Source organism: Mytilus californianus, unplaced genomic scaffold (assembly GCF_021869535.1).
Source record: "Mytilus californianus isolate M0D057914Y unplaced genomic scaffold, xbMytCali1.0.p SCAF_1, whole genome shotgun sequence".
Classification (NCBI taxonomy): Eukaryota; Metazoa; Mollusca; class Bivalvia; order Mytilida; family Mytilidae; genus Mytilus; species Mytilus californianus.
The window spans coordinates 125,524,113-125,537,809 of record NW_026262581.1 but is presented as its reverse complement, the minus strand read 5'-3'; the positions used below and the strand labels follow the sequence as shown (position 1 = coordinate 125,537,809).

The 13,697-nt window shown below is 32.1% G+C and overlaps 1 protein-coding gene across 2 annotated transcripts in view; it reads right to left on the bottom strand.

The window, feature by feature from the left end:
• Positions 1–13,261, bottom strand: part of LOC127733155 (uncharacterized) — a 35,483-nt gene extending 22,222 nt beyond the window's left edge. The window contains exons 1-3 of one of the 2 annotated variants that reach the window (XM_052242504.1): positions 13,076–13,261; positions 3,572–3,702; positions 2,058–2,238 (exon numbers count right to left, since the gene is read on the bottom strand). In XM_052242504.1, coding sequence (XP_052098464.1) covers positions 2,058–2,238; positions 3,572–3,660 — 270 coding nt within the window. In that variant the 5' untranslated portion in view covers positions 3,661–3,702; positions 13,076–13,261. The remainder of the gene's footprint in view (positions 1–2,057; positions 2,239–3,571; positions 3,703–13,075) is intronic. The other variant, XM_052242498.1, reaches the window with a different exon arrangement.
• Between the last annotated feature and the right edge of the window lie 436 nt (positions 13,262–13,697).

Below are 13,697 nucleotides of genomic sequence, written 5' to 3'. Positions count from 1 at the left end.
AATAAAATAGTGAATAGTGACTATAGTTATTTATATATCTGATGAAATTTGAATATTAAGCAGGAAAGAAGGCAAAGTATCACATTCAGTAAAGCCTGAGATTTAATGTTTAAGGCCAAAATCCATCAGTCATGCAGAAATACACACAATTACCATTGAAGGAAATTTGTTTAAATCTCAAACTGTACAAGGTGCCACGATGGAGATTGCAAGCACAGTAAAAAGAAAATAAAAAAATAGTATTACCTTTATCAATCATAGAATGCTTCTAAAGGTAATGAATCCCATTTCTGTTGTATAATCTGCCAATAATACTCAGGTAACACAATTTTTCAATCTTTCAAGAACCGAAAGGTTTGGTTGAACGGTTCATGAGTAAATGCACGGACACGACAATTTTTAAACTTTCAAGAACCGTAACTCCTGAATGGTACAAGTCAAAATCGTGATTATTGAACTTGACCTCCATTTTGTTGTCAGTAACAACATATTAAAATTTAAAAAGGTTTGGTTGAACAGTTCATGAGTAAATGCACGGACACGACATTTTTTAAACTTTCAAGAACCGTAACTCCTGAACGGTAAAAGTCAAAATCGTCATTATTGAACTTGACCTCCATTTTGTTGTCAGTAACAACATGTTAAAATTTAAAAAGGTTTGGTTGAACAGTTCATGAGTAAATGCACGGACACGACATTTTTTAAACTTTCAAGAACCGTAACTCCTGAACGGTAAAAGTCAAAATCGTCATTATTGAACTTGACCTCCATTTTGTTGTCAGTAACAACATATTAAAATTTAAAAAGGTTTGGTTGAACGGTTCATGAGTAAATGCACGGACACGACATTTTTTAAACTTTCAAGAACCGTAACTCCTGAACGGTAAAAGTCAAAATCGTCATTATTGAACTTGACCTCCATTTTGTTGTCAGTAACAACATGTTAAAATTTAAAAAGGTTTGGTTGAACAGTTCATGAGTAAATGCACGGACACGACATTTTTTAAACTTTCAAGAACCGTAACTCCTGAACGGTAAAAGTCAAAATCGTCATTATTGAACTTGACCTCCATTTTGTTGTCAGTAACAACATATTAAAATTTAAAAAGGTTTGGTTGAACGGTTCATGAGTAAATGCACGGACACGACATTTTTTAAACTTTCAAGAACCGTAACTCCTGAACGGTAAAAGTCAAAATCGTCATTATTAAACTTGACCTCCATTTTGTTGTCAGTAACAACATATTAAAATTTTTAAAGGTTTGGTTGAATGGTTCATGAGTAAATGCACGGACAACATTTGGTTGCCGCCCGCCCGCCCGCCCGCCCGCCCGCCCGACCGACCGACCGACCGACCGCCCGCCGTACATCCCGAAATCAATAACCGACATTTTTGACACAAAAATCCGGTTAAAAATTGGATGTGAAATACTTGAACGTATAAGATGTCTGCACTTTGATAAATATTGACTTATGAATACTGCTTATAAAAAAGAACAAGCAAAGATCACATTTAGGATTATCGGAAAATGAACAATGACATACTCTGAAATAATTCATAAACTTAATGCTACGGCAGTAAAAGTTATTTAAAATGCATATATCTAAACTTGCACACATGAAAAAAAAAAGTAAACAAGCAGACGTTATCCACAAGGTAAAAAATACAGGAAACTCTGAAACTTTACATCCGGGGTATATGTATGCTTACAATAATGTAGAATCTAATTTTTATACTGTACACTGATATTGAAGTGATAAAAAACAAACGCAAAGTATCTATACCATATAAATTTTTTAAAAATTAATATCAGTATTGCCGCAGTAATAAAGATTAATACGACGCACATGTAAAACCAATATGCTAACTGCAATTGCAGCTTATTATGCTGACTACTACCTTAAAAAACACTGGTATTAAAGGGTATAATAATGGGATAAAAATACAACTATGTACCATGTTATAATGGTAATAACACTATACTCATGGAAAAGCAGAAATAATGAAAAAAGTTGCAAAGTATCATCTTATATCGGTAATATTGTTCAATACTCACGGGTATTGAAGCAACAATGAAGACTACCACAAAGTACCACGTTACCAAGGCAACAATATCCCCAATATAGTTATATCCGCCACCGGTGGGAAATATTCTGTACAATGTTAAGTCTTTGTCTTTGTTGGTAGACTTCAGGAAATCAGCATGCGTTATCAATACGTTGTGTGTTATATAAGGTCTACAAATTAAACGTTCACAATTACAACAAAATTAAGCATTGCAGTTACATACATTGTTTAAATAACATATTTGGACTCCTGATTTGAAAAATATTATTCAGCGCTGCATATCGATATTGAAGACGAGTTTCTCACTTAGACCACGCAAACCCTGAATGTTGATGAGTGGAGCTTCTTGATGTAACGCATAGCAGTTTATATGTTTAGACTATAGATCACAAAAATTGGCGACGAAGAGACATTTTTTTAAGGTATTTCCTATATGTAAAATTGGCGACGAAGAGACATTTTTTTAAGGTATTTCCTATATGTAAATACATGTTTTCCTTCTTGATTGATGTTATACTTAGATGTTGTTTATAATATGTAATTATGTTTGTGTAATGTGTGTGATGTTGATCGTATAATATAAATTGTAAAATCTTCATATATGGAGGAAATAAAGATAATCAATCAATAAAACAAACCGACTTACTTTATATCTGAAAGACAATACAAAGCTTTACTTCTGAATGAATTTTGGTTTTGGTTAAGAATGTTCTTATTCATTTTTGATAAATGTCAAAATTGTAGTTTTTAGCTATCTTTGACCTTTTTAAAAAAAAACATTTGTTTCAGATTTATGAACCTTCATATTGCAGAAAATAAACTTTTAAGGTTTCCGCTGAGTATGCTTTACGAAAATCGCGGTTGAAACCATAATATTAGGAATCCCTGATCATAGGTCGAGTTTGAATTTAAACATTTCATTTGTGGTTCCAGAATAGACGCCCTTGAACATATGAAAAGAAGACAATTTTTAGGTAAATGATTCTCTTCACTAACAGTATGCTGGAATCGTTTTGTCATTTTAGAACAATGATAGAAACCCAAATAAAGGTTCAGTCCGAATTTGACAATTTTCAGATTGGAAGCCGTCCCATGTATTATCCCAAAAATATAAGACTATTAATTATAAACGTATTAAAATGACTCTGTTCAGGGGCGGATCAAAGGTTTTTGAAAGATTTTTTTTCAGAAAATATACCGCAATTTGGAACGAAACGAAAGAAAAATAATTAAGATGATTTTTTTACTTAAAATGAAATAATTTCAAATCAAAGGGTTGACATATGTATGCCCTTTACGTCCCCTACCATGAATCCCAATGCTGTTTGCCGAACCTTATTATCTGTGTGGCACTTTTTCTATTACTGAATGTGCTAAATCTCATCAAGGAATCGTAACTGGTTGTCGCTATACTAGTACCTAGGCCCCAAATATTAGTTTTATTTATATACCTTTTCCTACAATGTTACCGTCACTCCCTAAGCTTACATCTTCTTAACTCACCCCTCTCTAATGTTGTCCAAGTGTCCCCTTTTCTTTATTTCCAGTCGGTGTCTTGGCCTTTCCTCGTGTTCAATTTCAAACTCAATCATTATGATACGCCTTCATTATTTCCCCTACAATCACAAAATTCACTGTTAAAAAGATTGAATGTTTTTATATTGTTATATGATGAATCTTGTACAAACAGCATAATAAATATTTGAATGAAAGTTGTATCGTTGTGGTTCATAATCCACATACTGTTTTTAATCATGGATGATAGCCTATAATAAAGATTGAATACCGGTATAATAAATGTAAAGTTATAAATACACAACTTTTATAATAGTTTTGTATGAAAAAATATCAACTTTAATGTGTTCTTGGAAAATTAATGACGCGGGAATTAGTATTAACTTGCCTAACTTTTCCATACTGTCGATATTTATGTAATGAGTTTTAAATAATACTTAAATGACACACCCAGCCAAAAATACACAGTAAAACCAGAAGGACTGAAATAGATTTAGACATATTTCAAAGAGACATCAACCAAACGACATGAAAAAAACACATAGACAACTAGAGGTCATCATACGGTGCCCAACAATAGACAGGATATTATCAAGCTCTATATGGCGGGGGGTCAGATTACTATGTAATGATAATGATATGTAATGAAGTAGTGTTGAGTCGCTGAAATAGGTCACTATTATTAGCTTCGTGCTATATGAAAAAGCCGAGAAATACCGTCAACATACGATCTTGTTATTTGACCTGTGTACTAGTATATATTATATCCCAAGCTCTACATCGACCCGAGGCTACACAAGTTGTGAATATATTCAATAGAGAAAACTATAAATTTGCCATTAACTCCCTATTTTTACAGGAAAATCCCAATAAGACATATGTCCCAAATCAGGAACCTTCAAATGGTGTAATAACACGGGCTCCACAGTTCCTTAAGGGCCAGACGCCCATGTATCTTGAGCCTGGATCCATATCGCCGGAGATGTGAGCCCTATTATCAGAGCCTGGAGCCCTATAAGGGAAGCACAGTTCTTAGAGCCTGTGTCAATTAAGATAGAGCCGCAACCCAGAGCCTATGTTATCCCCACAAACCTTGCCAAAGTCTTGGTGTTTTTTAAAATAAATAGAGACAGTAAGTGGCAAGGTTCCTAACTTAGGGCATTAACATGTTACGGAGTTAATATAGAAATAAGGAGATGTGGTATGAGTGCCGATGACATACGTATCCACTAGAGTTCAAAAATATCATGTGGATGTTAGCAATTATAGGTCTTCAACAATGAGCAAAACCAATACCGTATAGTCAAACAAAATCAATGTTAGGATTGATAAAAAATATTAAAAGCTTTTACTACGATATTAAATTGGTAACCTTTAAGAATAATTTTATTTGAAGGACCAATGAACAACTGACTAATTTTGTTACACTCCGTCCTCTCCTTTTTATCACGATAAATTTACAGAAGAACATACAATAAAATCATTTAAGAAATTACACTTAATTCGGTATTACAAACGGCAAAACACTCGCAGGTACATATAAAACATTACCGTGTCAAAGAACGTACGCATCTTATCTGTCAATTTATAAATCTTCCTACAATATAACATCAGCAGCTACACTTCCGAAAAATATTTCAAGCGAAGCAACATCATCACGAACAGTTAGAAAAACACGATCCTCTGCAATGGCCAAAGGAAACATGTAAACAAACTTTCAGTTTTGAAAAGCAAACAAATGAATCATTCCAGTCGTGTTTGGAGCATTATTTTAACCTTTAAACGGTCTGTTTAATTAAAATCTCATATAGAAATAGGAAGATGTGGTAAGATTGCGATGAGACAAGTTTCCACCAGAAACCAAATGACGTATATGTTAGCACCTATATGTCACCGTACGGCCTTGAACAATGTGCAAAACCCATCATACCGGTACATCATAGCAAGCTATGCAAGTCCCCGACATGTGAAAAAAATGTAAAACAAGAAAACAAGAAAACCAAACTGATTTATGTACAAAAACAATCAACGAAAAACAAATCATGATATAAAGCATTATAGTTGAGTTAATTGCTTAACCAAAATAAGAAGTTAGTCAAAAGTCCAGCACCAATTAAAACGCATGATATGATTTCCGTGCGCAGAACACGTGTTCATCGAGTACACTCAATATTAAAAGTTTGGAAGGCAAAAAAAAGAGAGCATAAATAAAAAAATGGTCAAAACAAAACAGCTAAAATCGTCAACGGTCAAGTTTGCCTGAGGAAGTTGCAACCTTTTACTGTATTATTAGCAGAATTGCAAAATTGAATGCACTACATGTACGTTCATTTGTATATGCAACATGTTTAACGTTAGTATCAGAACAAATTAACAATAGTTAAGGTTAAGTTATGCAAAGTGAGTTTACTGGGACTGATGAAGGTGCAAAATTCAGACTGCCATTGGAAAAAGAAGGTACAGATATTAACATCCCACACACGCCCCTCTTTAGCATGGCTCTTTAGCATGGCTTTTATGCCGAAGGGTGAACTAGTGCGGTGACAAATAGGCAAAAAGTCGTCAAAATTTGAACTTTAATCTCCACATATAGCACACGACTAGAACTGGTCTTATATTCAACATACATACGTCTACTTTATGTCCCCCTATCTTTACAGATTCATATTTTCCATCAAAAGAATTAATTCCGTATTATTTTTGTAACTTTGTAATTGACCTTTTTCAGCTTATATGTTTATATGAACTTTTATGCTAACATTTTCTTCAAAAAAATCTTATTTTTGAATAATCATCTTTTATCATTGTCAGTTTAGATTTTCATTTGCATTTAATCTATAAAATTTTACAATTTTAAGTTGTTTAAAGATATCGCATTTTTTTCGTTACATGTAAAATATAGACATAAACTTTACTTGCTTGTACACTGATATAAATACACATGTTTAACCCATTTCTCTGACGTCAGTCTATTGTTCTGGCTGTAGATTATTTTTCAAGAATCCACTGACCATAGTATTAACTTAAGAGAACTTATATTATAACTTTAACCTTTTAACTTACGATCTTTTATCCTCTCAAAAACGAGTGGCATGTGTAGGATTCGAACCCGCGCGTATTTTCTTCGTATCAATACAGTCTTCAGTCTATGCATGATACCACTAGACCACGATGGCTGACATCAATCAATATATAAATAGTACTCTTAAAGCGCTTACTTGTCAATACATGTCATTTAACTGTATTTCTGTCTCATTGATAATTCGCTTTTGTAATCTAATGAAATATATATATCTTGGTTTGTTCATGTTTATTGAATTTGTTTTATTTTGGGTGTTATTTTTTTTTTTTAAGAAACGGGTTAAAACTACTTCTTTGACAATAAAAACAGAACAAAATCATTGCCATTATATGAAAATGAAATATATGATACTTCTACATGTTCTAGGATTAAAACAATATTTTGGTCCAGAAAAAAAAATTACAAGGAAAAAAATTCATTCCGCGTACAAGGTTCGAACTTTGCACTGTTAATATCACCGTTATGACATTCGTTATCAACGACTAGACGATCACGGCTATGCACATCTTGATGGTAAGTTTATGACATCAACATAATTATTCATTGTACATCCGTAGCAAGAGCAATTCTGATGTGGATTCAGAATGCGTACCACAGAAAAAACTATTTTACTGACCGGTGAACGATATTACCAAATGTAATAACGCTAAAATAATCTTAACTTAAATGAAACGGAAACAGTTTAAACAAAATTTAAGGTAGATGGGGTGTCTAAATTATAATCCATAGAATTTTTTAATAATTTGCCAAAATGTAGTTTATATCATGCTTTTTTGGAAAAAATAATAAAAAGAATGGGTCACGGGCTTATTTTCACGCTACAGGTTGTGCAAAATTGACAGATTTTGTATAGATAATGCATGGAAAACGCAATTTTCTGCCATAAAACGAAAACTGCACCATAGAATTTTGAGATAAAACATGAGAAGATAGCTCTAATATTATACTTTCAGATAAGAAAAAGAAAAAATGGGGTCACCGGGCCCGTTTTCTTGCTACATAATAAAATATATAAATTCCTAACACATTCTATTGTAAAAGTAACAATATTTGAATTATCTGCCCTTACATTTGAGTTGCCTCCCCTTATGTGGCAAAGTTAGAAAAAATTGAATCAAACAAAAGTATTCTGTTTTTTGTAAAATACAACCATAAATATAATTAAACATGTCATTTTCTATATTAAAATGTAAATTCTTACATATGAATTACCCACTACTCTCGAAATTTGCACATTTTATTACAGGTCTAGACCGATTATTTTCTGGTATTTCAAAATCCAAGATGGAGGAAGACACCCTATCTACCTTAAATATAATTGTTCAATTTAAATCGTAAGCACATAATTTTAATACTTTAAACAGCAATATGAATTATGAAATGGCAGATTTATGGCATATACGCTAATAATATTTAATTGACTAGGAACGACATAATGGTGTTACGATTTCATTATACCAAGTCACGTTGCTAAATATTATGTATATAAATTTTGAAGATTCTAAATTTTGGTAATTAAAATTTTTTAACTTTTCAAAACAAGATAAATAAATTCTGTATATCAATATATGTCTTTTTGAATAAATTAAATATACCAAAATCTATTTAATTTAAATAATTTGTAATGATTAAAGATTAAATGAAATATGTATATACAAAAATAAAATCTGGTATTAAAAAGGGGAGCTAACACCCCCTTTAAGTTATATTAAACTTATGTTAACTTGTCAAATGCCTAAATATAGATGCGAACCGTGTGGATATATTCATTTCCAGCTATTATAGAATAAAAAAGACAAAATACCAAACTTTTTTTATGAAATATTGTTGATTCATTGTCAAAACGTAAAACAGACAGTCGTTTTACTAGAAATGGGTTAAGCTAGAGAATTGATAAGAAGTAGTGGGTTCGGAAACGATAATCAACTTGCGACTAAAGTCGCTCGTTGATTATCGTTTACGAATCCACTACTTCTTATCAATTCTCTACTACATAACCAATTGTACAGTAAACATATTAAAATCATTAAAGTTATTGCTGATAAAAAAAAAAATCTTACACAACTTGTATAGAAATTTCTAAAGTTATTGACGATGAAGATTTTGCTGTTATATTATTGATTTTAAATTAAAAACTGCAAGTTTAACACGGAACTTATCACGGTCATTAATTCCTAGTTAGCACTCAAGAAATATTTCGATTTACTTCTTTTTTGCTACTATAGATAATGTTTTCAAGTTTAATGGTGTCATGCTTAAACACATTTACTTTTAGATGTTTATTTTCTATTACTATTTTCGCTTTTTTTGTGTCAAAGAAAAAGGCCGTTTCATATAAAAGCAAAATCCCCGACGGACATTTCGTGTGAAAATTTCGCACTTATTTGTCCACTCCATTGAATACTTGCGCTATTACGCTTCAATAGTTGAAGGACGAAAATTACTAAGTATATTAAAAAAGATCAACCTTTGCACCAAAGTATTCCAAGTTTCGAAGTAATAGGCAACGAAATTAAGGCAATAAGCAATCAATGCTTCAGATTCTTGACAATTTTATTACATATTATGTAAACCAAAAACCCTAATGCACAATTAGATATTAAATTACGTTTTTTTTTTAAATTTGTTTACCTATCTCAATTTGTAAAACGTATTTGTTCACGGTGTCATTGACTGCATCGACAGTACCCATGAACGCCGGGTAGAGGAATATGATTCTACACACAATCCATGTCAATAGACAGTATTGATGCTGTCACTGTTACAGAAAACACTGTTGCAGAGTTGTCTTATTGGCATTCATAGCACAACTCCTTATTTTTCATATTAAAATCTCTTGACGCAAGACTTTTTTTTTTTGTTTTTTTTTTTGTTTTTGTATTTTATTGTTTTATCCCAGGCTGAAAAATACAGATAATCTGTGGTTTTAAACAGGGACTGTAACCTGTACCGAGTACACAAGACGCTATGAACTTGAACATAGGCTATGAAATTATTTGTACCAATAATCAGTTAATTTTTGCCTGTAGCACATGCAATTGCATGATATGACTTCTCACTGGAAATGTAACAAGGCGACTTTCGAAGTTCTTAAACAGATGCAAGATTGGCAAACTGACCTCCTCAATTTGCAAGAAAGATAGCCGCAATGTTGTATGATTAAATAGGTAACCGAAAAAAAATTGCGTATATATGAAACTTGCTTCTAACTAAGATACGTCTCTGGTCCAGCCACCCCTGATGAATTCACGTTAAGACATAACTTGCTTCAAGCATCCTTCCAGAAATGATTCACATCAATGTAAACCATCTCCTAGATCTCCGATAAAATTTGAATTGATTGAATCCTTAATTATTCGAAGTTCCATTTTTTTTTTTTTTTTTTTGTATTTCCAACAAGTACTTCACAGTGTCTCAATCCTGTGACCACGCTTTCCTTGTAAACGAAGCATAGAGAACGAATATGTATTTCAATCAGATTAACAATGACTGTAATTACTTCAAAATGGAAAATCAGCTACTTTTATAAAAGTATATATACAGATAAATTTTCCTTTTCTAAATTGGGATGTTCCTCTTGTCGCATTCTATGGCCTGAACATTTGTTATAAACTTGCATATTTTTTCTAGAATATGTTAAATTGAGCTTCCTTAATGATTCTAGTCACATTGCGTTAACACAAAAGTACCGCAGACTTTTGAATACAGTTAAACCTGCTTAAGAGACCACCTTTTTAGGCACAAACCTAAAGAGACCACCTTTTCAGGCACAAACCTGTTTTATAAGACCATTAATTTTATGTCCCTCTGTTGAACCTCATTAAAAGACCACCTGTCTTATGAGACCACTTTTTTTCCTCTACTTCTTAAAAAAGGTTTCATAATGTTTTAATTTCTGTAATAGCATCTTATACTGTTTCTCGTGAAAACTTATATTCCCATAATCTATTGAAATGTAAAAAGAACAGAAAAATTGAAAAATCAAATATTATAACTCAGGAAAGTGCTTACTTCTTTCAGCAAAGGTTCAGTATTGTCATTCATGGCAATGATTTTTATACGTAAAATTTACGTAAGTTGTAAGGTCAAAGTCATTTGTATTTATTTGGATGAAAGCTTCGTATTTTGAGTTTTGTAATTAAAAAAGTCGTTTTGAGACAATTTTGGGAACACATATCTAAGGATTTAGTTGTTATACGAACATCTACTATTGATGAAAACAAATTAGGATAAGTTTGTTATTTGACAGAATATTAAAGAGTAAAAAATTTCCAAAATCAAAATCCATCAAAATTTTCAGAATTTTTTTAATTATCTCTTTAACTATAGTTTTTTTTTTTAATTGGACCATTTCTGATCCTTACGACAGGCTTATTCTTAGAGTACAAGGTTTCTTCTTTCAAATGATATATAATTAAGTTGAGTGTTAGGCGGGGAGATGAAATCCATAAAAATATGTCCTTGGTCACCACACTAATAACATTAACGGTACAAATTCTGCACCAGATGCGCATTTCGACAATACATGTCTCTTCAGTGATGTTCGAGGCCAAAGTATTTTAAAATCCAAAACTTATTAAAACAAATGAAGAGCTTAAAAACCACAAAAAGACAAAAAGTATAGCCAGAGCGAGGCAAGGGATCAGAGCTTTGCATGAGGGAGATATCTTTGATTTGAAATATTTTCTAAAATTTTGCAACAGCAAATTTTAATAATATTATATCCGTATTTTCATGCAAGTACAGGGTACTGGCTACCGGGATGTTGATACCCTCGGGGACTAACAGTCCACAAGCAGAGGTATCGACCAATTGGTAGTAATAACATTAACGGTGCCAATTTTTAAACGCCCGTTTACGGGACGTATTATTCTGTAATATGCCAGTCAACTCTTGGGTTTCAAACATCACTTTTAAGTTGCAAACGCAATTGGGAGGGTCTGGATGGGGGTCCCTCGATTCTGTATTCTTTAATTTGTTAAGCCATTTTCTCTATTTTGAAATTGTTTGTCCATTATTCTCTACTCTTATTTGTTTGCCTATTTTTCTCTATTCTTTATTTTTTATTCCATAATTCTGTAGTATTTCTTCATTCTGTTAACACCATCCAGACATTCATAACGTTGTGGTAATAAAAACTACGGAATTGGGAAATTCCAAAATTTCTTCCGATTTGGTCCGCTATCGAGTATTATTAATATTAAGACATTTTCAAACTATATAGTTGTGTAACTCAACGTGCTGAAATAAAATTTTCAAGACCATCGAATCTATAAACATTTTACCTATTTCCAAATAATTTGATGCTGAAACATGAAATGTTTACATAATATACGTGACATCGGATTTATAACTAGTTCACATGACAAATAAATTTACAAGTATGTATTCAGTTTTATTTTATATCGAAACTGAAATTGTTTTCTATAACGTGACATACATAAATTATTTGATAGTGAATAGACAGAAATGGTAGAATAGTAAGTTTAAGGTTGATGTGGACCCTTCGTCTAAAATGGCTGCATTTTCACCTCAAAATTTACTCTGAGTAGAGACAAACCTGTGCATCTGGAAAAGTTTTAAGGCATAGCATGCCCTAGATAAATAAAATTCAAATATATTTTATGTTTTAGAAAATTAAAAACTTAACCGGATTTTGCAGTGCACTTTTTTTCATTCCTCCAGAAGGTGCCAAAATAAACTAAGTTGGGAAAGAGGTTTGAGAACTTCCCCACAGGTAATAATTGAAGTGAACTGTTTTGATTGACATGGACAATAGATGGACAATAGATACCTGACAATAATTGGTGATTTAAACTGTGTATCTGAGTGGACCATATCAAGTGAAACTCAACTGTTTGTTAATTTTATCATCTTCTGCAGGGACGAAAAAAAGTGTACTGCTAAATCCAGTTAAGTTTTTAATTTTCTAAAACATACCATGCATTAGAAGTTTATTTATCTAGGGCATGCTATGCCTTAAAACTTTTCCAGATGCGCAGGTTTGTCTGTACTCAGAGTAAATTTTGAGGTGAAAATGCAGCCATTTTAGCCAAAGGGTCCACATGAACCTTAATATCTTTGCACTCCCTTTCTAGTTACAAAAAATAAAATAACACAGGTTTCTTATACATGTTATATACACTAGTATAAATACAAGACTTTATTGAAGGCGCGAGAATATCATTTCGTATCCCTAGAACACATGAGGAACACTCAAACAGCATGCATGATTGTTGTTACTTTATCCAAACCGTAGCTCTCATGTAAGGAGTTAAAAAATAAATTAAACCCGTCATTCCAATTATACATCCTCTTTAGGATACCTGTCGAGCAATAACAACTGGACGACAAAAGTATTACAATGTTATGATAATCAGAAATCAATAGGAAAAATTTAAACAACTTACCTGATATTGATTTTATATTTCATAGTCCCTACGTGGCTTAAGTAAGCTGAACAACCAAGGCATGTCTGAATCTTATATGTTATAATCTAAGTACTTACGTACTGTATTTACAAAACAAAAGTATACATTTCCGGGTGAATAATTATGGGCTTTGACATGTCGACTCGTCCAACCGTCTTAATAAGTTTAAATGTTAGAAAAGATTTAAATGTAATAAAATCGATGTAACAACAATGATTATGTGTTTGAATAAAAAAAACTGTTTATATGTCCTTAAGGCAGTAATGTTCAATGATCGCACTCCAATAAATGATTCTCTCAAAAGTGCCATTTCCTATATTTAAGACGAACTGACAGTTTTTGATGCAGAAATAAATTATATCTAATTACGACTGATATTACAAATCAAATGATGAAAAAAATAAAACACACAAGAACGCAAAGTGGCGTAACACACAGTGATTAAACTAGCCATTTTTTATATAAGAAGATACCGGGGAGGGAATTCAAAAATCCATGCATGCATTAGAGGAAGACGGATAATACCACTGAAAAATAGAAAAAAGATTAAAAAAAAAACAATCAACAATCTACAAAACAATACACAGAAAACTACAGATTA